The 27,618-nt window shown below is 40.9% G+C and overlaps 1 protein-coding gene across 2 annotated transcripts in view; it reads left to right on the top strand.

Annotated features, from left to right (window-relative positions):
- Nucleotides 1-27,618, top strand: part of GALNTL6 (polypeptide N-acetylgalactosaminyltransferase like 6) — an 834,312-nt gene that overhangs the window by 703,644 nt on the left and 103,050 nt on the right. For both annotated transcript variants that reach the window (XM_067551729.1, XM_067551730.1), the window contains 2 exons: nucleotides 17,385-17,570; nucleotides 24,231-24,414. In XM_067551729.1, the coding sequence (XP_067407830.1) occupies nucleotides 17,385-17,570; nucleotides 24,231-24,414 (370 nt within the window). The remainder of the gene's footprint in view (nucleotides 1-17,384; nucleotides 17,571-24,230; nucleotides 24,415-27,618) is intronic.

Raw genomic sequence — 27,618 nt, 5'->3', positions numbered from 1 at the left:
AATACAATCTTGGGATGCATAAACCATGGAATCTTGAGTAGGAGTAGAGAGGTTGTTTTAATTCTATATTTGGTACTGGTGTGACCGTTGCCAGAATACTGTGTCCAGTTCTGGTGCTCACATTTCAAGAAAGATGTTGATAAGCTGGGAAAGGTTCAGAGAAGAGCCAAAAGAATGATAAACTCATGGAGATCAATCTCTTTAGATTAAAGAGAAGATTAAGGAGTGATTTGATTTGTCTATAAGTACCCACATGGGGAACAAATATTTAATAGGTTCTTCACTCTATCAGAGAAAGATATAATACAATCCAATAGCTGGAAGCTGAAAAATTCAGATAGGAAAAGAAGTGTACATTCTTAATGGTGAGAGTAATTAACCATTGGAACAATTTACCGAGGGTCATGGTGGATTCTCTATTGCTGACTATTTTTAAATTATGATTGGATTTTTTTTAAAGCTATGCTAGAATTATTTAGGGAAGTTGTATGGCTTGTGCTATACAGGAGGTCAGTCTAGATAATCACAATGGTCCCTTCTGGATTTAAAATCTGTGCAGGACCATACCTCTAGCATCCAGAGATTAGCATTTGTCATGCCCCTTCTTGCAGTTCTTTCAACGTGTTATCCACACTGTCTCAGGCTGGCCCAGTTCTGATCAATGATTTGTAAAACGCTGTGTTTTGTGGACAGATCTCCAGCAAAAATTAATTCTTATGACCCAGGCCAGGTCTTCAGGAAGGAAAGGTGGTAAATGTTGGTACTTATTACATGTGACTAAACCCTTTGAGAGTTCATAGAATTATTGAAAGTAGAGATAGAAAAGACGTTTATCATCTAGTGCATCCCTCTGGCAATGCAGGATTGTTCTCTGTATTACATTTGCTAGTGTTTTGTTCAGTTTAGTTTCAAATATCCCAAGTGATGGTTTTTCTCTAATATTTTGACAGATTATACTGTAGTCTGATAATGGGTCTAGAAATCTTTCCTCTGTTTTCCCCTTTGTTAATATCATCTTTTCATTTCTACTTATGCTGCCAAGTATTATCCTAAATAATTCCTTTCCATTTTGGTTTCCATGTTTGTTTACATCCTTCAAATGTTTGTAAACTTAATGTAAATATGTCCTCCCTTTGCAGTCAGTTACCATGCAATACACATTTGGCTCTTTTAAAATTTTCTCATGTCACTCTTTCCAGCCCCCAATTGTCATTTTTGTTCTCTGAACTCTTTCCAATTTGTCAATACTCTCTTGATATAGAATTGTCTAGGATTGCTTTACGGAGGTTCAGTAATATAAGATGGTAAATATCTTTTCGTGATTTATGGGGCTATATACAGCTGAATACAAGATTCTCACATAGATGCAATATTTATTATATAGACCTGGGAACTAATTTGTGCTGTGCCTAATTTGGGTAATTGAACCAGTGGGGTAGTGCTGGTGTAAGAACCAATGGTGCAGCATGTCCATACTCGCCAAGTTCTGCTGGTTGCTATTTAGCCCAACAGCCACACTTCTTTGTTGAAGCTGCATTGCTCTCTAGCTATCTATTCCCACAATTCCCAGCACACCGTCCTGAAACCTTTGTTTCTGGAAGTTTTAGAAAAGTCTTTTGCGATAGAACAGAGTTTCGGAGGAAAGGTCAGACCTGAAAAATGCTTGTGGCATTTGGATGTTAGGTTTTTGGTTTGGCCATGGCAGCCATCCAGTTTTGTAGGCCTCTTCGAGAGGTAGGGGACAAATTGCACCTCCTGACAGAACTGCCCAAAGGAATGTAAAATAAGCTTCCATGCTAGTCTTACTCCCTGACTTCCAAGCCTAAGAATTTTAGTAAATATATTTAAAAGTAAAATTTCCTTTGAAGCAAATAAAATAAAAACCAGAGGGTAGCACTCTAACAGTCTCTCTGCTTCTGGACATGGCAAGAAGGATACAGACTAAAACATGATGCAATCTCCTGGAGCACTTTTAATTTTAAAAAAGTTGTATACAATTTTAGAAAATTATGACTGTGGGGCTGATATTGCTCTCATCGTCAGCAGCAAACTTCTGGTTACTTTACTTGGAGCAGAACTGGACCCTGTAGTTAATTTTCAATAAATGATGATATTTTTTTTAAAATTCCAGACCTCAGCTGCTAATTTGAAATTCAATGTCTTTCTGCTTCTCAAATTCCCCTTCTTACTGAGGGTGCCTGCCAGAGTAAGGGGAGGGATGAAGAGCACCTGTGACACTCCAGAACAGTATTGGCAGCTGAGAAGTATGAATGGACAGGTTGGTTGAGCTGGAAAAACAAAGAAAAGATCCTTAAGTATTTTTTATCTTTGTCTCTGTTTTCCCAAGCTTGATTTACCCAGCAGCTCACTTGTTTTCTCAAAATCGCTGAGCATCCATCCATGGAAAAACTACGGAATTATGATTTGATTAACTGCTCGTACTGTCATTACTTGATGCCTAATTATGCATCAGTGTTTGCCTCATTATGTAATGAAGCAACATCATGGCAGATTAGTTTGTGAATTGAGAAACCGATACCTTTTTGATAGCTATTCCTCATGCTTCCTCTCCCTCTTCTCAAACAGAGCATTGAACCTGAACAACAGTTTAGCTCTGTAGCTATATAACCCTCCTCCCCCGAATATCCAGCCTAGAAGACAAACTCTTTGGGGCAAGTGACCAATGAAAGATTGCTTGAATTAATCTTCAGCAGATTGCTTTCCTGTGTTGCAGTTAGAGCAGGTTTTCAGAGGAATGCCATCAGTTGTAGATTTCTAAAGATTCTCTCAGCAACATTAACCCACTATGTCCCATGCTTCTGCTTTCATTGTGGTACATGATATAGCAGTAACCTGAAAGGCAATATGTAAAGCACAGTTAACATTTTCAAATAGGTGGGGGAGAAATCAGGATGGTGGGAGTTTCAGCCATCTAAAAAAAAGAAGGTGACGGGATATAGGAAGATTGCTACAAACTGCATGTGCAAGCAAACAAGTAGTTAATGCAGTCCCAACATTATAAAAACATTAGCTGATGAGAATTGGGTCAAAGCATCAGAAGAAGGAATGCACCTTTCCTGAACAATCCCACACTGAAGAAGTTAAACAAGAAAAAGAAACTTGGAATAACAACCACAAGAGAGAAAAAGTCAGGGCAGTACCATGAAGCAATCTAAAAAAGCTAACCCAGTGCTTGGTTTCAGAAATAGAAGGAATTAGCACAATTTCTCAAAGTTTGTGCCTCTTTGAGCCACCAAAATGTTGTTCTCAAATGTGGGAGCCAGATTTTAGGAAAGATATTGAAGGGATTAGAAAGATGCCACAAGGATATTTAAGTTTACAGATATGAAAAGAGGTGTTTCATTTTTAAGATTTATATTGGCTAGAAATTCTGGGCCCTGTGATGTAGGGTGCTGAGTCCATACTGCAAGGTATTATGCATTGTCCGTTTGTAATCTGTTGAAGATGTACAGTGTCCTGAGCAGGGGCTCAATACCATGTAGTATTCTCAGGGGCTCAGTACCATGTAGCATGCAGACCCTACATTAGAAACTACCTTAGAAGGAAATACATTGTGTTATGTCATTGTAAAGCCAAAGCAACTTCTTGACCTGATGTCAAACTCTAGAACAGAGACATTCAGACCTCAGTAGTTCAGGAGCCAAATTAGCTTTACCCAAAAGAGCCACAATAGCGTGAATCCATTGTTTTCATTTACTATTTTATATACATATATATTTATTTATTTATTTATATTCTCACAGCAAAATGACTGCCCAAGTATTCTACAATTAGTTAATAACCTAGTAAAAGTATCCTGATTAGATTATACATTAAAGAGCCACTTAAGGCTCCTGAGCCTCAGTCTGAGTGTCACTGCTCTAGAACAAGGATTGAGGTAAGGGTGGTTTAAAACTTCTGGCAGTCCTGGGCTCAAAGAGAACATAGAAGGAATATCTTTGCTCACAGATAGTCAATTCTTACTTAGGAAAAACTTTCACTGAAATGTTTCCTGACTAAAAAGAAAAGGCTGAATAAGGACTTAAGCATTTGTCCCATTAACATATAGAATGGACAACAAAAATGGCAGCATAAGTGTCTATTGGTAACCAGAAAGTTAGTTTTCCACATTGCAATGTATTTTGCTAAGGGTCAAATTCTGATACCTGGGTTTAGTAGCGCCAAGTTGTTAATCAGTGTGAGTAAGGGAGTAAGAACCTAGCCCTAATTTAAAAAAAGGATGCAGGGATTATATGAGCTGTGTGACCTCCTTTTACCTTGGAAAGTACCTGTGTTTCTATCCTTTTAAAGAAGAGACCATTGCTATTACTGGGATAAAGTTATGCAAAAGTTCTCCAGCATATTGTGTCTAGGGCTTTTGAGGGGTTAAAAAGAGCAATGCTGGAGAAAACAATTTTCTAAAAAGACAGTGCCTAGTATAGAAGCCCAGTGGTACTTTTTGGAGGAAGAACTAAAAATATGTCAGATAGTTTCAGGCAACAAAGAAAATGTCAGTGTAATGACAGGTCTCAAATCTCCAAGACTTTTCACTGTGTTATAAATATGCAAAAATTGTCCTTGTTGACATGTTATTGTCAAGTATAGTTTATAATTGTTAACAATTAATGTCGTTATCATGATGCAGTTTAGTCAGCCATGTTACACAGATAATACAAAGTTGGCATTTATCACTAATTTACTGCTATCAAGGAAAATGATGCTTTCTCTATTTTCAGTTTTCAGTAACCTTATTTAGCTGTGGCTAGGAGACAACTCAAGACTTGCATTCCTTAGAGACAATTTACTGTATAAATACCTGTAATGAACACACTTGTTAAAAGAATAAAAATTTTAATGCAATGTGGTCATTCATTTGACAAGTTTGTAATGTGTTGCTATGCCCTGAGAATCATCTGTAGGGCAGTCTTAGATTTATTTGTTACCACATACTTAACATAGTTTTTCTTGTAACTATATACTAGCCCAGATCCTCCACTGACTTAGGGCCACATTTTTGTTGTACTACCAGTGTAAGGAAGTCCTAAAGCCAGTGCAGCCTGCCATGGAATGATTTCCTGGCACTGGGGGGATTCACAGAAGATTAGGGTTGGAAGGGACTTCTGGAGGTCACCTAGTCCAACCCTCTGCTCAAAAGCAGGACCAACCTCAACTCAATCATCCCAGCCAGGGCTTTGTCACGCCACACCTTAAAAACCTCTAAGGATGGAGATTCCACCACTTCCCTAGGTAACCCATTCCAGTGCTTCGCTATCCTCCTAGTGAAATTTTTTTTCCTAATATCCAACATAGACCTCCCCCACTGCAACTTGAGACCATTGTTCCTCGTTCTGTCATCTACTACCACTGAGAACAGCTTAGCTCCATCCTCCCTGGAACCCCCTTTCAGGTAGTTAAAGGCTGCTATCAAATCCCCCCTCATTCTTCTCTTCTGCAGACTAAACAAGCCTAGTTCTCAGCTTCTTCTCAAGTCATGTGCTCCAGCCCCCTAATCATTTTTGTTGCCCTCCGCTGGAGTCTCCAACTTGTCCACATCCTTTCTGTAGTGGGGGGACCAAAACTGGACACAGTACTCCAAATGAGGCCTCACCAGTGCCAAATAGAGGGGAATAATCACTTCTCTCAATCTGCTGGCAATACTCCTACTAATGCAGTCCAATGTGCCGTTAGCCTTCTTGGCAATAAGGGCACACTGTTCACTCATATCCAGCTTCTTGTCCACTGTAGTACCCAGGTCCTTTTCTGCCAAACTGCTGCCTAGCCAGTTGGTCCCCAGTCTGTAGCAGTGCATTGGATTCTTCTGTCCTAAGTGGAGGACTCTGCACTTGTCCTTGTTGAACTTCATCAGATTTCTTTTGGCCCAATTCTCCAATTTGTCTAAGTGACTCGGTACCTTATCCCTACCCTCCAGCATATCTACCTAGTAACACAGAGCCAACAAACACCTTCTATTCCACCTTCCTCCTTGGGGGGAGCAGAAGGGTCGTGGCCCTGGGAAAAGGCAAACACCCAGAGTTTCCATAGGCCCTGCTGATCCCCAGCTAACATAAAGGCTTTTGGAGCCATTAACATGCCATGTAAATTAAGCTGTTCTAATTTAAATCAGGACCAGCCACACATACAGCAGACCCAGGATAGCTGAATGGGCTTCCATATATTTGTCTTCAGTACTCTTCCTATGTTTGTTAACATCCAGTTAAGGGTGTCATGCTGCCTGGATGCTGGTTGGCACACTGAGTGCCAGCTTCAGGGCAGACTGTCCAAACACCAGGGCAGTCACCCCAAACTGGGTGGTGTGTTCTAGAATTAGATTTCACCAGCCCAGTAACAAATGCGAACCCCTGAAGCACTATAACAGTCTTACCATGGAGTCCTAGACAGTCCCTCTTGGGCACGCCAGTCTATTTTGCCACTGTGATAAATGGTCATTTACACCAAAGATCACAAAATATTCAGGTTGCTCCCAGTCCCAAGAGACCAGTCACTTACCTGAGATTAATTTGTACTTTAGATCTCACACCAAAGACAACACTAGTAGCCAATCCTATAGTAAACTAACTAAGGACCTGGGCGTATTGGTTGATCACAGGATGACTATGAGCTGCCAATGTGATGTGGCCGTAAAAAAAGCTAATGCGGTCTTTGGATGCATCAGACAAGGTATTTCCAGTGAAGATAGAGCGGTGTTAGTACCATTATACAAGATGCTGGTGAGATATCATCTGGAATACTGTGTGCAGTTCTGGTCCCCCATGTTTAAGAAAGATGAATTCAAACTGGAACAGGTGCAGAGAAGAGCTACTAGGTTGATCCACAGAATGGAAAACCTGCCTTATGAGAGGATACTCAAAGAGCTTGGCTTATTTAGCCTAACTAAAAGAAGGCTGAGGGGAGATATGATTGCTCTCTATAAATACATCAGAGGGATAAATACCAGGGAGGGAGAGGAATTATTTAAGTTCAGCGCCAATGTGGACACAAGAACTAATGAATATAAACTGGCCATCAGGAAGTTTAGACTTGAAATTAGATGGTTTCTAACCATCAGGGGAGTGAAGTCCTAAAACAGCCTTCCAAGGGGAGCAGTGGGGGGACAAGAAACTTACCTGGCTTCAAGACTGAGCTTGATAATTTTATGGAGGAGATGGTATGATAAGACAGCCTAATTTGGCAACTGACTGATCTTTGACTCCTAGCAGTAAATATGCCCTATGGCCTGTGATGGGACGTTAGATGGGGTGGGTTCTGAGTTATTACAGAGAATTCTTTCTGGGTGTCTGGCTCATGAGTCTTGCCCACATGCTCAGGGTTTAACTGATTGCCATATTTGGGGTTGCCAGGGCAGATTGGCAAAGGCTCTGGGGTTTTTCCACCTTCTTCTGTAGCATGGGGCACAGCTCACTTGCTGGTGGATTCTCTGTACCTTGAAGTCTTTAAATCATGATTTGAGGACTTTAATAACTCAGTCATAGGTTAGAGGTTTATTACAAGCGGAGTGCCCCAGGGGGTCGGTCCTGGGGCCGGTTTTGTTCAACATCTTCATCAATGATCTGGAGGATGGGGTAGATTGCACCCTCAGCAAGTTTGCAGATGACACTAAGCTGGGAGGATTGGGAGATACCCTGGAAGGTAGGGATAGGATACAGGAGTGGGTGTGTGAGGTTCTATGGCCTGCATTGTGCACGAGGTCAAACTAGATGATCATATTGGTCCCTTCTGACCTTAATCTATGAGTCTAAGGCTTTGTTAATTAAGAAAAGAAATGAGAGAGTTGTTTATTGGTTAAAGCAGGCAACAGATATGCACAAATGAGTTAGTCCTAGATTCCAAAAGGTGACAAAGATGTAGTAATGTGTCTACTGAAAGTCTTTTAGGGCTAACCCAGCTTGACCGTGGGGATCTCTGCCTTTGTTTCTTAGCTCCAGTCCTTGTAAGAGTCCAGAGAGCAAAGAGAGAACCATTTCTTCTTGTGAGCATATTTATATGCCCTTCTCCCAGAGTTCAAACTCCTGCACATAGTTTCTTCATGGGTGGATGGGGCCATCAATAAAGTTTTTGTCCTACAATGGCCCATTTAGTTTTGATAGCCCTTTTGATGGGTAGAGGAACCACTCCTCCTGTCTGAGTTCACAAGTTCAGAGTAGGTATTTTTACAGCTATAATGCAATGCTTTTATATTACCTTTCTAGCATGGGATACAGACATTACAAATAAGATTAATGCACACAGCAACTTTTTATAGAGTCTAAACACAGTCCTGCAAGTCTAAGACCTATCTTGAACAATACTAATATACAGGTGAGCTGGTCTGGCTTCCAGCTATGAATTTATCAGTGCTCTACTGACTCCTGCAGTTTTGGCCAGAGCTGGCACCTGTGCTGCTTGTGTCACAGCCCTAGAGGTTAAAACGTGGAGGGGAACAGAGTGGAGCACAATTCTCCTTTTTCCCGACTTGTGTGCTGAGAACTCCCTCTCCTATCCTAATCTGCTTTAAGCACTGGTTAGCCCGGTCTCCTGCCATATTCTAATTAAGGTAAATGTTATGCTTAATTGCAAAGAAAATTGTCAGCTAGTTTATTCTTAACTTCCTGTTCTAGATGGTTTTGCAATGTGGCTGTGTGACTCTTCTGGGTAGAGGTGGGTGCATTTCACAATTTACTATTGCTATGGTGAGAAAATTGATTTCTCTATGTACCAGTAGTTTGTAAGGCATTTTGGATCTTCCTGGATGAACAGAGCTATAAGAGTATTTTATATTTATATACTATCCTTCTTTGGTAAGACAGCTTGTATAGCAAACTGCATAACAGGAAACTTAACAGGAAAGGTAGAGGCAAGCTTAAAGGAAAGAAGGTGAGAGGATTTTCCCAGGCGCACTCAGACTTTTCCTAAGCATAGATACAAACAGGGCTAAGGGTATATATTAAAGTATAATATGCCTGAAAGTTGCTAAGTTACTGTAACAAAGAGCAAGCTAAATCCATTTTTCCAAGTATTTCTCTTCCCATCACTCTGTCTTTGGGGATATACTTCACTGTCAATCATGAACACCAGTGAAACAAGAATGCCAGTCAGCCCAATAAGCAGAAATGGGTAGTACAAAATAGCAAGGTTTCTCATTAGAGGGATGACATTAAACTTTCAGTGAAGAAAGGCTTATGTTCTCTTTGTAACCTTTTCTAAAAGGGTATAAAATGTAATGAACATTTGTTGATTTCTGTGTCTAACTGTGGCTTGTGAAACAGGATTTTAGCTATTTTATTATGTTTTTACAGTATTCCGGTTCCTCTTTCAGCAATGGGAGCTCAATAAATTAAGCAAATGGGTATGCACTCCTTACTAGGTGTATTGAACTCCATCTTTAACTGCACTGCTCACAGTCTCTGCCACTCATTGAGGAGGAAAAGGTGGCTTCAAGGCAACTTTCTGCCGCCACAGATCCTAGGACTGGCAAGGAAGTGAACCAATCCTCTATACAGGTTAGAGCAGTCCTATGATTCCTCTAATTTACATTTACTGGAAAAGTCCTCTAGGGGTTATTTTTCTGACCCAAAATCAGCAGAGCACCACACACTCAGTCATGTCCCTGCATGTCCCCCAAAATGCTCCTCTGTGTAGAGGGGAGTAGGTGGTGTGTGTGTATATATATAAGCTTTATAGCACTGATTCTACATGCATTTAACACAGCCAGACAATGTCAAATCAGTTAAAATTTTACTCCTCTAACTAAAATGAAATCAACATAAAAACAGATTTAGATAATGGTGTTCAAAGGAACATTAAATAATCCTCCAAACTCTGTGGCTGCCCTCAGGTGAGTTAAAGAACACTGCTAGCGACCCAGTTGTCAATAATACCATGACAGGAAATGTGGGAGCTGGCTGTGCTATCTTTGAGAGAGGTTTGGTGGGGGGGGGAGAAGTTGAGTTAGATCACAGACAAGATACCACTTGTGTGACTGGCCAGAATCTGCAGAGCTAGGGGGCTTAATTTCTCAAGTGTCTCTATAGCATCTTTACTTTTCTCGGCTGCAACCTATATCTGCACTGTAGCCACACCAATCCCAAAGTTTGGGACAGAAGAATGTACTCAGTCCATGGCTCAGTAAGATCTATGATTAGTGTCTTCTCTAAAACCTCTCCATGCACTTCCTGGGAAATGTAGGGGGTCTTGATAAAGAAGGTTCTATTCACCTAGAACATTTGCCAACAGGAAGCATCAGTAGAAAGCATATACTTTTTAGTCACATGAAAAAGAGGGATAAACTATTCAATTTAAAAAAAAAAAATCCTCGTATGTCATCCCTATCAATTCAAAGTTTATACTTTTGGACACTGAATTAGCAATTGGGTATTCTGCTTGAGCAGACTTTTAATTATTAGGACAAAACAATTTTCTCTTAGCTGCTCTTTTAGAAAAACTCCTCCAGGCTTTAAATGAAGATAAAGAGGCCACACAAAAGAATTACAATAGAGAATTTGTTTATAGACTATCAGCAGTGGAGACATAATGCTGCCCTTTATCATCACTTGTCATTCCAGTGACAGCCTATAAAACTCTTGCTCCTGCATGATTCTTTATTTGTCACCTTCTGCGCCAACTCCTGCCCTGGCAGATGCCTGGCATGTATCAGACATATGATTTATTACCTCATTTAATCAACAGTGTGAAAGAAAGAATGATATCTTTTCTTTTTAAATTACCTAATTAGGCATCTTCCTCCTATTTTTAGTGACAGGAGTGCTGACTTTTTTTACATCTGAGCTGCCCCATTTATTGTTCAGTGAAGAATTTAAATACTAGCTTCTCTCTCATGCCTGCCTCTGAAAGTGAAATTTATGTAATATCACTGCATATAAATGAAGCCATCCTACCTCAGTGTTTTATTGTCATGGCAAGCTTGCTTGAACTGATTCCACTGGCAATAAATGGCCTGAATGTGTTTTCTCCCGGAGATTTAAAGGCCTTTCATTTCATTTTGTTTGCTATTTTGCACATCACACTGTAATTTCTTTACAGAATTTCTCCTGAAATTATGGTTTCACTATGACACTGAAGGATGTGTGTATGTTTGGAGATGCAGCTTACCGGCTTCTCAATGTGTATAGATAATGCAGAGGTCATGTGCATACAGGAAGTTTTCTCAGAAAATGATATCTACAGCAATAGAATAACCCATCAGGCTGGTGATAAAAATTAAATTAAGATATGTGTGTGTGGTAAAAATCAGATATTCCCCTCCACCACCCCACCACCCTTCCCTATGAAGGGAAACTCAGACTGGAGTTTTGTGGTAAAGGGACAGTTTATTTTGATATTATGGAGAAATGTGATGTTAAAAGCCAAAGATCATAGAAATTAGTAACAGAAAACACGTACTAGATCTTGCTAGGACAGGGTTATTCCCTACAGCATATCCTCAAATGCTTGTCCTTTCTAGTTTTTAATTATTCTCTTAAGCAAGGGGGCTTTTACAGTTTTGCCTTTCTTCTTGACACTGACCTTGTCAGAGTGATCTACACCTTCATGACCATTAGGCTGGGATGTGCTTTATGTGGGGGCGACTCTTAAAAACAAACCACAAAGCTCTGCTCTTACAGAAACAGCAGCATGATTTCTCAAGGGTCTTCATCCACAATGATGCCAACACTGAGAAGTGTATTGGTTGCTTATATGTTGGTGAGTGACTGTCAAGTCTTTATTTTTAGCATTTATATAACCTTAGAAAATTTTGGGGCAGTTGCCCAGAGGGACCATCTGTTGTGTTAGGTCTCATTATGTGCCTGAGATTGGCAGGAATGGAACTGAGTGTCCCGAGACATATGTTTAAAATGGAAATGCAGTATGGAAGCACTTTCATACTGATATAACTTGAGGAGGATTATCATCTGTGGACCCTGATTTTTTTTGTTTTGCAAAATCTTCACTCTCTAAATCATATTATAGTAGATTGTTGAAACTGGGTTCTGCATGCAACTTTTGTAGTAAAGCAATTGTGAATGACGTGCTAAATATTCCACTTGTCCATCTTTGCTAAACCTCAAGATTAGAGATATATTAGATGTAGTTGCTGATACTTTCTTCTTCTGTGTCAATATTTATGATTAGAATATTGCTTATGTAGATTTAATTTCCTAATTTGCTCGGGGTTAATCAGTCTAGCCCAGTGCTTTTCAACTTGTGGTCTGTGGAACCCTGGCAGTCTGCAGACTGTCTAAGTTTCCAAAGGGATCCACACTTCCATTTGAAAATGTTTAGGAGTCTGCAGAAGAAAAAAGGTTGAAAACCACTGGTTGGGACATTTTACATGTCTTTAGTAATCAATGATTTTCTCAGTTTTTCAAGGGCTCCAGTGTTTTGATGGCATCAGTCAAACTGATCTCTTTAAAAATGAGTATTCTCTGACATTTAGTACTTCCTGAGTAAGTAGGGTTACTTTGTATGTATAAATCTGAGTGAAACTGTACTAGAATGCTTTGTAAACAGCATAAATGTTTGTATAGTTGGCTCTTCTGTGGTCCTTGTATCATGCTAAAATCCTAAAAAAAAAACATTCAGTCACAGGGCAAGAAATGGGCTAATTCAAAAAGATAAAGCTAACTTAAGGAAACTAAATCCTGACATTCAAAGATGTTCTGAATTATTTAACACAGTGTTTCGCAAAGTGTGGGACATACCCCCTGGTACGCATGAAGGTCTAGTTGGGGGAATGGGAATCTCTCTGTGGAGATCTCTCAAGTCTCAGCTTTCACTTTAAGTCTCTGTTATGGCTGTGAAAAAAATCCTCAAAATATGAAGAGCACAGCTGATCAAGAACTGCCTGACCGAATTTTCAGGGAGCCTGAAACAGTAGCTCTGAGTTATGACGTGCCCTATTCATTCCAATGGGTGCTAGTGCTGATGTCAGTGAAGATCCTATAAATATCAACATTTTCACTGCTTAGCAAATGAGGTAAGAAAGAAAAAGTATCATAGGGCTGGTCTACACTGGGAACTTATATTGTCAAAACTGCATCTCTCAGGGGTGCGGACTGAGAGACGTAGCTGTGCCAACCTAACCCTGTAGACAGTGCTAGGTTGTCAGAAGAATTTTGTTGGCCTAGGCCTGGTATACACTAGAAAATCAGATCAGCATAACTATTGCTCAGAGGTGTGAAAAATCCACACCCCAGAGTGGTGTAATTAAGCCAACCTAAGTCCCCATGTTGGTGGTGCTAGATCAATGGAAGAATTCTTCTGTCGACCTCACTGCCACCTCTGAGAGGTGGATTGTCTATGCTGATGGGAGAACACACCTTTTTTTAGCATAAAGTAGTGTCTACACTGAAGCGTTACATAATACGAAGAGCTGTATCAGCGTTTCCCAATGTTTCCCAATGGGGGTTTTGGGGAGGATGGTGGATGGAAGGTGTCTAAATTAAGATGTTAGGCCACTAACAAGACATGGCAGCATTGCAGGAAGGATGTGATTGGTTTCATTTTCCTGAAGTAGGCTCACCTCTTAAAAGTTTGGGACATCCTGGTTTACCAAAACACGGGGAATGGAATGAACTCCTCTGTACTGGGTTTCTATTTTCTACTTAACCAAGGCAAGAGACAATTTTGGGATAAATCAAAAGAAAAAAATTGTTTAAACTCAGAGGAATAAAAGCAGGACCCTACAGGGGACAAAGAAAGAATGCCTTAGTCTTCCTTTCTCTCATTCCAAATCCCAACAGCCCTTTCTCTCTTTTCCTTTTCTTCCCTGTGATGGTCATACTTATGAACAATTTACTTGCTTGCACTACGTACTAGCACAGTCGTGACAATTAAAGAGGAGGTGTTCGTTCTACATTGTCCTGAAATGGAGATTGTTAATCCATTTAGGAATAAGATGAGTCTAACAGCTGCTCTGTTTATCTTATTGTTACCTCATTTTTAATGTTATCCCTACCATGTCTACTTGATCCAGTCTGACATGTAGATTGGGAGCACTCTGGGGCCAGGACTGTCTACTTGTCTTTACGGTACCTAACAATGGGACTCAACCCCAGTCTAGGATCTTCTAGGCACTAGTAGAATACAAAAATAATCCATAACAAATTAACTAGACTCTTGTAGGTGGAAATGAGGGGAGGGGTGAAGTGACCATGGTACAATTTCACAGATGCACTGTACCAACTTTGGCTTGATTTACCATGGAAATTTGCAGTTCTCAGTAGCATTAAAGCTGTTTTACTTCTTAATACTACCGGGTGATCCAAATTATGACAGAGAAAAATTTTAGCTTTTTACTTTTCTTACCCTACAGTAAGGCATGGGTGTGCCTTTGTTCTTAGGTATTATTTCCTTTTTCTGTATTCTTCTGCTCAAGGAATAAGTATGAAAAGAGCTCATAAAAGCCAACGAAGGAGTTGGGTAAATATACACTTTAAGGGATCTTACAAGTGGAAACAAAATGATCCAAGGATAACTTTGAATCTAGGAGTCATGATGCTGAACCCAGGTGGTTTTGCTGACAAATCATGTGTGTGCACCTCTAAGCAGGTGAAGAGAATATTGCCAGAGATGTGATTAGTGGCAGCAGGTGCCCAAGATAAGTCGTGTGGATGTAGGTAACAATCTGCACACCTCCCTGCTCCTAAGAATGCAGGCTGATCATACTTTCAAAGTGGAAAAATTGAGATAATGGGGTTAGGGTTTCTCACAGGGAAACATTTTAGTAGGTGTGCAGGAAGTGGGGTGGCAAAGTGGGGGGAGGGGACAGGACACTTTCCTTTCAGAATGAAAATCTGGGGCTCTTTAAAATCAAGGACAGGAAGGAAGAAAACAGTATGTATCCCTCTTCCAGTCCATTTATTATCCTCCTCTAGCACCAGCCTCCTTCCCCTCCAACATAGATCTTATCCCACCATCTCACCCCTTCCTCCCTCATGCAGAGTTTGCTCACTGCTTCATTCACTATTTGACCCATTCTCCTGCTAATTCAGCACTGCTCCACCCCACTCGGCACCCTCCAACTCAAATCTCCATCTGCTCAGAAACACCTACAATCCAATGATTCCAGGCTATGAACTTCTCCTTTTCCTAGTTATCCTCTTCATAGTTCAGAACTACCCCCTCAACTTTGAATGGTCTCAACCCAACAGTCTTAAGCTCAGAATGCACACACCCCTCTTCTACCCCTCCAGGTTAGACAACTCATCCCCAGAGTCACAAGTCTTCCTTCCAGGCACTGAGACTCAGAAGTCCCCACCGACAACTTGTGACACTTAAAAAACAAAAACAGAGACAGCAGGGAGTATGTGCAGACAGCAGTTTACTTTGCTTCAGTGGGGCTAGCTCCACCAGACACCTGTATTTCCTGCTCTGTCTCTTATCTCTCTGCTGCTTGTGTTGTAGGGCAGGAAGGACTCTGGTGTACTCAGGTGTAATGCAACCACCAGAGTCCACCAGGAGTCTCCTAGTGGTACCAGGTTTACTGAATATTTGCCACACTGAATTGTGACCATACAGGTGGGGCTTAGTACCTAAAAGCCAGGAATGATGTTCATATCTAACCAAAGCTTAATGGAAAGGACATGCTTTTGCTAATGCTTTTTGTTAATGCTTCTGCTATTGCTGTAGCTGTTCTGCAAAACAGCACTTGTTGAAGAACAAGATGGTCTTCTGAATGCTGTATGGTTACCAAACTGAGATAGTAATGTCGTTCGATGCTAAGAGCATTTTCCACCATAAAAATTAGCAGAATAAAAAGATCAAGATTTGTTGTAGCTGATATTCCAATGTTAATTCAGCTGCACTAGTTACCAAAAAACAGAGGTTCAAAGGAAAAGAAACATCTGAAAAAAAATTCATTTTTCAGAAGTCCCTAGTTTATTCCTCGTAGAGCGTAAGGAATTTAAAAAAACAAAACAAAAACCCAAACTTTATTATTCCACATCTGGTAAAGTATCTATTCTTCAGATTAAATCCTACATGCCTAAAGCAAACTGTAAAGAGTATATTATAAACCCCTCAAAAAGTGGTTTTGACTGGAAATATCCATAGACCTTTTGTTATAGAAGCCTGGTGATGGATTACTTAAAGGAGATATGTACATTATCTCCAACAAGATTGCTGGAGAAAGTGCTTCTGCAAATTTTGTTTACCTTCTAATGGAGCTCAAAGAAGATGACTGTGAAGCTAATTGCCCCTTTGTGCATGCAGTTACCCTGCCTGTACATGACAATGTAGACTTCTTCAAACAGTAGGAAATGTCCTCAGATTTTGAGGTCAGTGCTAAATAATAGGCCTTTAATATCTGCATAAGGCCAAAACAAAGAAAATCCTATTTGATGACAAATTTACTAAAATCTGTAATAATACAGGGCCTGCTCCAAAGCTCCTGGTTTCTATTGGGAACAACAGCAACATTCCAAAGGAAGTGCAAATTGCACAGAATAACTGAGAGAGACAATTATAACCTTATAATCATTTTTATAAGCATTAGCTTGTATTCACTAGCATCAGTAAATACAGCATGTCATAAGTTTCCAAGTATCAGAGACCAAGCCTTTCCCTCTTCTTTTCCCTGCAAAATAATTACTGAATTTATTCAGAACAGGAATGAACCTGACAATTAAGTGTTTCATCATAGGCACTGGATTATTTTTCCTATTGTAGTATTTTCAGTAATTTATTTATGAAGAGGCAAAAGTGTAGGAGGTGACTTCACTATTGTTTGTTTTTTAATTAGAAGACAATATATTCTAAATGCACTGTTCCATGATGCACACACAATCAAAGTATACAGACAGAATAGTACAGAATCTATCACTGCTATGCTTCTGCAGCTTAATTTATTTGCAAGTCAGCCATCCATTTGCTTCAAGCTGCTAGCCAGTTGCCACTTGCAAGTTTATTTGCCCTTCCATGCTCATAAAAACAACTTAGTCATGCTGATTTTACACTTAATTTTTAAAAATTGCTTTCCATGCATCGTCTTGCATAATTAATAGAAGTGTGAAGCCTGCTTGGAAAAGACATTGTTTGTAAAACCATATGTTAGGATGATCATCTGGCCTTGGGCTGCAGGAACCAGAGAATGGGTGAACATCCTGCAGTTGTTTTGGCTGTGATTATATGGTGGATGGCAGCTTGCCAGTAGCAGCTATGAAGCAGTAAAAGGTCTAGAATGTAAGTGGCTTCCTCTTTGTGTTAGAACAAAGATCATTTGCAGTTTATGAACCTTCTCAGAAAGGGTTTCCAGCAGATACAGAAGGATTTGAAATTACAAAAAATAAAAGGGCACTTCTAGAGTGCTTCTAGAGTGGTATCTGTTGTTTGCATGTTTTCACAGACCCTCCACGGCTGACATCTCCACCTTTTTTTCCCGTCCTTTCCAGAACACTTGAAAGAGAAGTTGGAGGAATACATGGCTCGTTTTGCCAAAGTGAGAATTGTGCGCACCAAGAAACGAGAAGGGCTGATTCGGACCAGACTGCTAGGAGCCTCAATGGCTAAAGGAGAAGTCTTGACTTTCCTGGACTCCCATTGTGAAGTCAACGTGAATTGGCTGCCTCCCTTGCTTAGTAAGTGCTTGAACATTAATTGGCCATTCAAACCAGAACATATAGTATAGTACCAAGAATCAAACTTGTGCCCCAAAATAAGCAGATCCTTGCTCTATAATAAAAAGTTAGAACTGTACTGCAGGTGACCTGTGACAATTCTGATATCCCAAGCGCCGCATAAGATTTGTAGACCTAAATATACACCACTGAATTTCTCAGGCATAATTTGACAGATGTATATGCTGTTTATCTGGAAATTGGAAAGTCAGTATAAGAAAGAGCTTGTTTATCTGGAAAAACACAGGAATCTGAACTTCTTTATACCATGGATAACTAGTATAACTTCTGAAATATAGTTCAGCTCTCCCTTAGTTTAATTTCTTTTTTAATAAGAGACCTCTAAGTCTAGTACTAGGTAAAGAATGTACTGTAAACCTAAGAGCGTTAAGGAATGTTTGGTTTGCAGCTATTGTACTCCTCCTTAGTCTTCCACATTCCACTAAATCAGCTTTTCTTGTAAATATATCACAGATTTTGGAGTTAAAGCCAGTAACAACTGCATTCACAATAGGAAGCTCAGAAAGGATGATTTGCTATTGACTGCTGTGCAATAGCTAGATTCTAGCTAGAACCAGCCAAAGCTCTATTAGTCAAAGGCATTGGAAAGAAACAATTGTAAGTAGTCTAGGATTTAAGTCAGGAAACAATGCTCCCTTCCCTACACATCTGACTACTTACCCCCTCCTGACAAAGATGAATGCTTCCTTCCTTTAGTACAGACAAAAAATCTTTTTCTTTTGTTCATTAAAAGAATCTCTCATAAGGATGGCAGTTTAGCCTTTCATCAGTGAGTGGTCATTATGTCTTGAATTTTGCAGTTGGAACTGGTTTAGTGGCAAAATATGCTGATTAAACATATTCAAGCAGCAAAATGCTTAGTTGTTTCTGAACTATGCAATATGACCCAAAAGGCCAATAACTAGTCTACCTAAATATCCCAACATAATCTACAAAATTTAAGTCTATATCCTTTCTGACTAGGGTACCCAAATTACCCCTCCAGTCTACTCCTAGTTATCTTTTTTCCTTATTCACAGTATCAGCATTAACCTCTTTTTTAAACACCACCACCATCTTCACTTAAAATCCAGATTGCTGGTGGTGTGAAGGAGCAGAGAGACCAATAGACTTCCACAAGCTACGCTGTCAGGTCGCTGCTGAAACCGCTGATTGTGCTCACCTTTATATAGTACAATGGAAGTCTTCTGCCTGCTGTTGGGGTTGAAGGGTTAACGGGATGTGACTCAGTGCAGCCCTCAAGTAGTGCAAAAATCTTTAGGTCTCTAACTCTAACTTTTTAGTAACCACAGATGTGATGTAAACCTTCTATTTTGCTAACTTCAGTGTGCTGGAAAATTGAAAGTTACAAACCCAGCTTTTCTTCATAACCCTTCTCTGAGGAGAAAAAAGTTTTTAACTGGGTTACCCTCAAAACAATCTCAGCTTAATCACAGACAGTTTCCTCAGGCAAACACACAGACAAATGAGAAGCTCTGGGTTACAGTCAGGTGTTAGGAGACGGATGACAGCTGTCATCTTCTGGCCACAGTCGGCTCCTTTCTAAGGGAAACTAAAACAGGAGGCAAGGCCCTGGGATCCAGTCCCCCTCTCCTTAGATGTCAGGTCCAATGGAAATAGCATCCAGTGAGTCAGCAAGGACCATTCTAACATTTAGGACTGAGAAACACTGAGGCTCAATGCTCATCTATTAGACCTGGAACTTGCAATAGAAAATAAAGCAAAGGGCAGACACAAGATGAACAAAAAAAAAATGTTTCAAGGGCAGCCTGCACTCTGCCTTCCTAAAGGGAGAAATTAACCATTTCCAGATCCAGTCTTACTCTCTTTGAAGAAAATGACAACATTTTAGTGGCTTAAATGGGAGCAGCATCTGGCCCTTTATTGGCAGTGGGTCTAAATACCTACTTGTAAGTTTTTACCAAAGGGTCCAGCTCGTAGCTCTTTCAACACGTCCTTCATTTATTGAGTAATACTAGATGAAACTCTGCTGAAGCAGATGGCACATTTGGCACTTACTGCTCTGATGCTGCATCCACAGTGCAATCTAGGCTGCCCTTATTATGTCTGATTAGATCTGTAAAGCATGTTGAAAAGTCCTCACAGTGAGATAAACTCAGCTCTGTTCTAGTGTGAAGGCTTTCTGTGTTTATCAGCCTGCCCCTCTTTCTGAACATTTCCTCTGGTTGAGATCTCTCAAATATTAGGGCTGAGAAAATAATAATTTAATCTTTTTGACATGAGAAAGCTGCAACAGTTTAACTCAAACTGTGTTTTAACTAGTGCAAGCCCCATGTATGGACACTCTTAAAACAAAATAAGAGTGACTCCTTTGGGGTGAGAGTAAACTGATTCCTAACTGATTTACACTAATCGGAAATAAGCCATTCTTACACTGAAATCAGTGTTTGCTGTGGTTTAACCAGATGAGTTCAAAGTCACACCTTTAATTAATGCAGTGTATTTGTAGCCATGTCAGTCCCAGGACATGAGAGACAAGGAGGTTGAAGTAGTATCTTTTATTGGACCAACTCCAGTTGATGAGAGAGACGAGCTTTCAAGCCACAGAGTTCTTCTGACCTGACGAAGAGCTCTGTGTGGCTCAAAAGATTGTTTCTCAGCAACAGAGTTGGTCCGATAAAAGATATTACCTCACCCACCTTGTATCTTTATTTAAAGAAATGCAGTGTTCTCGTATAGACCAGGCCTTATCTGTCATCACAGCAGCTGTATGGCAACAATTAAATGTTCTGATTATTGGCATATACACTTTTTGGTTTTGGTTTTGGTTTTTTTAAATGCACAATTTAAAAATGAACAGACTTTGTTTAAACTTTTCGAAAGAAATGGCCACTGGGCAAAAACGGAGAAATTTTCTGACCAAAAGGAATTTGTGAGTGTGTTTTGAACAGTTGGAAAGGGAGTTATACTGGATTTCAACCTTAGCTCAGTGGTCATTACAGTACCTCTGTGTCCGTGTGTGTGTGCGCTTGTGCATGCGTTTGTGTGTAAGAAAGAGAGAGAAAATATGCAAAACAGGCAAGAGTCCTATGGCACTTTAAAGACTAACAAATTTATTTGGGCATAAGCTTTCGTGGGCAGAAACCCAGTTAGTTGGATGCAAAATATGCAGTTACTCTTGGCCCATCAGCAGAAGGCTGATGAATTTGAACAGAGGATCAGTACTTCCTCATACGCACACACGATAACATGGTTCCCTCGAGTCACACTGCCGTGTGTTTTCTGCCCTGAAAGATCCCTGAAAATGAACTGGCTGCCTCCTGAGCACCTCTTTGTGGCTTGAAGTCACTCTGCAGCAGTCCTGCCTTGGTTTCCCCACTTTTCTTCAGCTCAGGGCCCCTGAAACTACCAGACAAACTTTTTTTCTCTGGTGCAACACACCCTTCCTTTAAACTGAATTTATTAACATAACAAAATCAATCCCAAAAGAAAAGTCTTCAAATCTTCAGCAACTTTCTGAAACACTCTTTCCCACTGGAGTCTTTCCCTCCTGAATCCCTGGAGTTTTTTCTCCTGAAGACTCAGGGTTTCCTGCTGGAGCCTACTAACTCCTAGCAATCTTCGTAATGTTTCTTTCTTACTCTCTCCGTCCCCCCAATTCTCTGAAATTTCCTGTTCCTGTTTACAGGAGAATCAACTCCTCCTTATCCAATTGGTTCTACTAATTACACTCTACACTTCATCTCAGGTGTGGCAGGCAGAGCTACTTGTATGGGGTAGGCCACTTCCAGGCAACTGGTCATTAGAGGGGCAAGCCAGCCTGTTACAATGCCCTTGAAGGAGGAATGGATTCTATAGATCAGTGCAACACTCAACAATATTGCAGGTTTGAAGGAAGATGATGCTATGGAGAGTGAGAGCACCACTCTAACCCAGTTCTCTCTATGCCTATATGTGCCTCTTTCTGACTCACAGGGCTCCAGTCCTGCCATCTGTTTGCAGGTAGAGGCTTCTGCAGGACCCAGGAAGGGATAGGCTCATGCTATGAAGCCACCTCTCTACCTTTAGCCCAATACCCTCAAACCTATGCTCTTTAGCTTCCCTCCATCTGTGGAACTAGAGGAGAGCATCAGGGCCAAAGTATCCGAATCCCACGGTTGTTGCTAGGACTGCCGTTGAAAAGAGATAGTTACCACCATTATGTCATTTTTAAAACTAAGTATAATACTACCTGGTGCACTAGTCAGTGCAAGTACTAAAAGTGACAATGTCATAGAATCAACGAATATTAGGGTTGAGAGGGACCTCCGGAGGTCATGTAGTCCAATCCCTGCTCAAAGCAGGATCAACCCCAACTAAATCCTCCTACAGAAAAAGTTTTTCCTAATAGCCAACCTAGACCTCCCCCACTGCAACTTGAGACCATTGCTCCTAGTTCTGTCATCTGCCTCCATTGAGAAAAGCCTAGCTCCTCCTCCCCGGAACCCTCCTTCAGGCAGCTGAAGGCCACTATCAAATTCCCCCCTCACTCTTCTCTTCTGCAGATTAAACAAGCCTAGTTCCCTCAGCCTTTCCTCATAAGTCATGTGCCCCAACCCCCAAATCATTTTTGTTGCCCACTGCTGGACTCTCCAATTTGTCCACATCCTTTCTGTGGTGGGGGGCCCAAAACTGGAACAATGCTCCAAATGTGGCCTCACCAGTGCCAAACAGAGGGGAATAATCATTTTCCTCAATCTGCTGGCAATGCTGTTACTAATGCAGCCCAATATTCCGTTAGCCTATTTGACAACAAGGCATATCCAGCTTCTTGTCCACTGTAACTCCCGGTCCTTTTCTGCAGAACAGCTGCCTTGCCAGTCAGTCCCCAGTCTGTAGCAGTGCATGGGATTTCTCCATCTTAAATGCAGGACTCTGCACTTCTCCTTGTTGAACCTCATCAGATTTCCTTTGGCCCAATCCTCCAATTTGTCTAGGTCACTCTGTATGTTATCCCCACCCTCCAGCATATCTACCACTCCCTCCAGTTTAGTGTCATCCGCAATCTTGCTGAGGGTTCAAGCCACCCCATCCTCCAGATCATTAATGAATATGTTGAACAAAACTGACCCTGAGACCGACCCTTGAGGCACTCCTCTTGATACCGCCTGCCAACTAGACATCAAGTTATTGATGATTGAGCCTGATGATCTAGACAGCTTTCTTTCCGTCTCATAATCCATTCATCCAACCAACCCATACTTCTGTAACTTGCTTACAGGAATACTATGGGAGACCATATCAAAAGCTTTGCTAAAATCAAGGTATATCACATCCACTGCTTTCCCTACATCCACAGAGCCAGTTATCTCATCATAGAATGCAATCAGGTTGGTCAGGCATGACTTGCCCTTGGTGAATCCATGCTGACTGTTTCCAGTCACCTACCTCTCCTCCAAGTGCTTCAAAATGGATTCCTTGAGGACCTGCTCCATGATTTTTTTTCCAGGGACTGAAGTGAGGCTGACTAGTCTGTAGTTCCCCGGATCCTCCTCCTTCCTCTTTTTAAAGATGTGCACTATGTTTGCCTTTTTCCAATTGTCCAGGACCTCCCCCAATCACCATGAGTTTTCAAAGATAATGGTCAATGGTTCTGCAATTGCATCAGACAACTCCCTCAGCACTTTTGGATGCATTGCATCTAGCCCCATGGACTTGTGCATGTCCAGCTTTTCTAAATAATCCTGAACCTGTTTTTTCACCCCTGAGGGGTGCCCACCTCCTCCCCATACTGTGCTGCCCAGTGCAGTTGTCTGGGAGCTGACCTAGTCCTGGTAATAAGAAATCTCATTACAGCTTTCTGGGGGAGGCCTCCAGATTTATGTGAGAGAATTAACATGTTTTAAATGTATTTCACCATTAGAGATTTAAGTCTGAAAAGAGTACTAAACTTCCAGAAATAACCATTTCACACTACTGGTCATCTCAGAGCTGGCCCTTTCCCAAACCTCAAATGAGGAAAGGTGGGAAGTTGAGTCTCACACTGACGTTTCTCAGAGAGGGAGAGAAAAAAACACGTTGGGGCTTCTTCATTCCTCAGAGAAATGAGCAATATTTTTTGCACGTTATTTGCTTCTGGCTTTGGAGTTCACCTTTAATTTTTGGTGTTTGAATTAAAAGCTGATGCACACCAAAATGCCATGACAGCAGATGCTGAATTACTGCAAAGTCCAGTATTCATACATTGAAACACAAATAAATAGGCGAGCATTTCCTCTTCAAGTTCCTGCTGCACTGACTTCACACTAAACAGGTAGCGTTTTTACATTTTGCTTGCTGGCTGGTTCCTTTGGTGACAGATTGGGGACAGATCAGAGAAGCAAAGTGACAGAGATATAGATGACTGGACTTCTCTGAGTCTCACTGGGATGTGACTCGCTTGAAAGAATTGTAATTGCATCTAATCACTGCCCAACTGCATTAAGTCCACTTTAGATAAAGGCCTGATGCAGATTTGAAAAGTGAAATGATTTGGGGGGCCATAGGGAACTAAGCAGGCAATCTTCGAACTTCAAAAAACCTGTGGGATTCACTTTGCAGTAATAAGATAGATGGCTTGAGTAGACATGTCATTTCCTCTTTTCTGCTTTCATCTTTCAGACCAGATTGCACTAAACCACAAAACCATTGTGTGTCCCATGATCGATGTCATTGACCACAATCACTTTGGCTACGAGGCACAGGCGGGGGATGCCATGCGAGGAGCCTTCGACTGGGAAATGTACTACAAAAGAATACCGATTCCTCCAGAGCTCCAGAGGTCTGACCCCAGTGACCCCTTTGAGTAAGTAGCAGTAAGGGGAAGAGTTGGAACAAAAGGCAGAGAGAGCAAACAAGGTAACTGTAATATCAGAAACTCCAAGCCCAGGACTTTCTAGACTAGTCAGCCCTAATTAAAGGTAATAAAAGCAAACAGCCACAAACTGCAGAACAGTGAGAAAAGGTTAGAGTAACGAGTTATAAAATAGCAGAGGCTGTGCTTGGATGCACAGAACTTCCTTGCCTTTGGCATATCTCGACAGGATGGGGGCAGGGGGGAGGACTTGGTGTGTCGGAGAGAAACCAAGGCAGAAACACATACTTGAAGTTAATAGGAAAGAGTTGGGAGAGGACAAGAAATAATAAATGTGACTATAGTTATTCTCTTCTTATTCCTCAGAGTATTTTCTGAACAAACTTTAGTTTGATTCCTTTGCTAAAGATTGATGTAATAGCTGCACCAATAGCTGAGTCCACATTCTGCTAGCAAATGCTCTATTTATGATGGATGGTATTGCTAATGTTTATGTATTGCTAGAATTTAAACACCGTAGTATCAAAGCAGAACAGTATCAAGCTGATTTCTGATTAAATAGTGTCAGATCCTGGTATTGTATGGATTGGAGAATTCATAGTAATGATCTACCAGCCTCCACAAAGCTGGTCTATATTTTATATTATTTTATTTTCCTTGTCATGTTAAGGACAACATGGGATTTAGCCTCATCAGCAAAGAGAGAGGAGAGAGAAACATGGCTTAGTTCGTTAAACTTGGAGAATCACTCACGCAGCTCATATCCCAGCAGGGCTGGCAGTGAGACTTATTTTGATGCCCTCATTGTCTGGTACTGAAACTCAGCATTGAGTACAGAGTCTCCATTCAGATATTCAGTTTAAAAATTACAAAAAAAACCCAGTACTACCTGAAAAAATGGGTCTGATTCTTGCAGAATGCAGCACAATTTCCATGGATTTAATAGGTTCTGTTCCTGGAGGAAAAGATGGTATATCTTTTGGTCTTGTCTTCACTGCAAAGTTAACTCATTTTATAGCTAGATTGTTCCTGTTGTTTTCAACCTGTCTGCACACGCAGTCCCCTCACTCATGTGCAACAGTGCCAAAGCGAGCACAATTTATTAGTTGCTAGCACGACCACTCTGTAATGTGGATGCAGGCTAGTGCTGCAACACAATGCTCATGGGCCACTAGTCCTCCAGTGCCTTCCCACAATTCCTCCTATGCCCCTTTGACAGTCATCTTTTCTTGCCACCTACCTATTCCCTGCTTCCAGACCAGAAGTTACCTAACACTTCAAATAGTTCAGTTCAGCTTTTGAGCCCTGCATTTACACGTGGCTTCCACTACCAACAATTGCAGTCCTCCAGCTCTGATTCAGAGCTCTTTTTTGTAACACTTGCATTTTTTTCCTAATGTTTTGCGGTACACAACTCTCAGAGGAGAGAAAAGAGAGAATTAAAAGGAAGACATTAAAATCTGAGTGTTCCATTCAAAACAAAAAAACCATTAATGCATCTCCAGGCAGCCCTAGCTTTTATACTAGCAAGTTATAGGCAGGTTTTCAGTGTCTTGCTGTAGTCAATAAATGGTAAAAAAATAAGCACTACAATATTGCATAGAGATATTACCTTCAGGATAATGGCACCTAGATGTCCTATATAAACTTTTGCATCAATTTTGGATTCCAAAGGGACGGGTTAGAATAAAGTGCTATAGAATATGTTCTCCATGGTTAAATATACCATTTAAACAATATGCAGTGTGCTTCTGCAAAACTGAATATACTTTTTCTTGTTGTTTTGAATTTTAAAACTTTATATCCAAAACAATGGTAAAATCTGGTATCTGAAGAAGGAAGAGAGATGGTGTGTGCATTTACGGCTAACTGAAGATATTTGGTTATCACCCAGTGCACTCTTGTTTTTAATCACTATCTTTAAAAATATTATCTTTGTATAAGGTCTTTTGTAAAAGGCATCATAAACAAGGACATGTAGATGTAGTCGAGTAATGTCGAAACAATCTGTAACGAAGGGACAAGACAATTAAAATACAATATCATACATATATTTTATACAGGCTGCTTCTTTAGATGCTGTAATCTGTAGAGCTGCCAGAGCCTTTCACTGTGGTGAGGGGAAAGGCTCTGTCTGTGAGGAGACAGCAGAACACTACACTACTAAAAATAGCAACGCAGACATGGAGGCACTGCTTGGGTGTGTAGAGAGCCCACGTAGGGCACATATCCTAGGGTTCAGGTGTTTCTTAACTTGCCTAAGCAGTGCCTCTCCATCTACACTATTTTAACCTGTGCTAGGGAGTGGGCAGTATCTGTACTCTACATGCTCCACATGTACTCAGACATTATGGTTGGGGGGGGAGTGTGATTTGTTTTTGCCAACATTGTTATATTGGTACAAGCCCTAGTGTGGACTCAGTTATATGGGTGCAAAGTGTCTTATAATAGTACAGCATATTTCCCATACAGCAATCGCTATACCAGTATAAACACCTTTAATCCAATACAATTGTGTTTACACTAGGGGATTATGCTATATCATTATAGTTAAAGTGGTACAACTTTCCAGTGCACACAAGGGCTTATACCTGGTGTAGTTATAGAACTCTGTGCAAAGTTTGCATAAAATGTTACTAAATCAGAATGGCAGCATCTGACACACCCTGCCTTCATTCATCACAGGTCTACATGACTACACAAGGGGCAAGCAAGGGTAGAATCAGGCCTTTAATACTTGCACCTCTGGTGTGGTTTGAATTATCTCTTGGTTACAGTAGAAAATATAGGGTCTGATCCAGTGCTCACTGAAGGCAATGGGAGTCTTTCCATTAATTTTCCTGGGCATCGGATCAGGCTGATAGTAGCTATACTGATCCTGGGACAACTGCTTCACAAACTGGAAGGCAGAATACGAGGCAGCCATAGGGCTGCCACCTCTAAGGTACAAAATGGGGGACTTTCTGAGCTGGGGAAGGGGTGTGGGAGACAGGAAATGGGCTCTAGGAGACAGAGCGGGGCCCTGCTGAACAGAAAGAGCCACTACATGGTGAGGAGCAGGGCGCTGTGAAGCTGCTGATTGGAGCTCCTTTTGCTCTCCTCATCAGCTTATTAGTCAGGTAGGAAGCAGCGGCTGCTTAATGGTTGCTGCCGGAGAGCTGTGGAACAGCCAGGAGGGAGGGTGACCAGCAGCAT

The sequence above is a fragment of the Emydura macquarii genome, unplaced genomic scaffold, assembly GCF_026122565.2.
Source record: "Emydura macquarii macquarii isolate MOO-44397 ecotype Brisbane River unplaced genomic scaffold, CSIRO-AGI_Emac_v2 contig_1363, whole genome shotgun sequence".
Lineage (NCBI taxonomy): Eukaryota > Metazoa > Chordata > Testudines > Chelidae > Emydura > Emydura macquarii.
The sequence above is the reverse complement of the archived record's forward strand: the minus strand, read 5'-3'. Positions and strand labels throughout refer to the sequence as shown.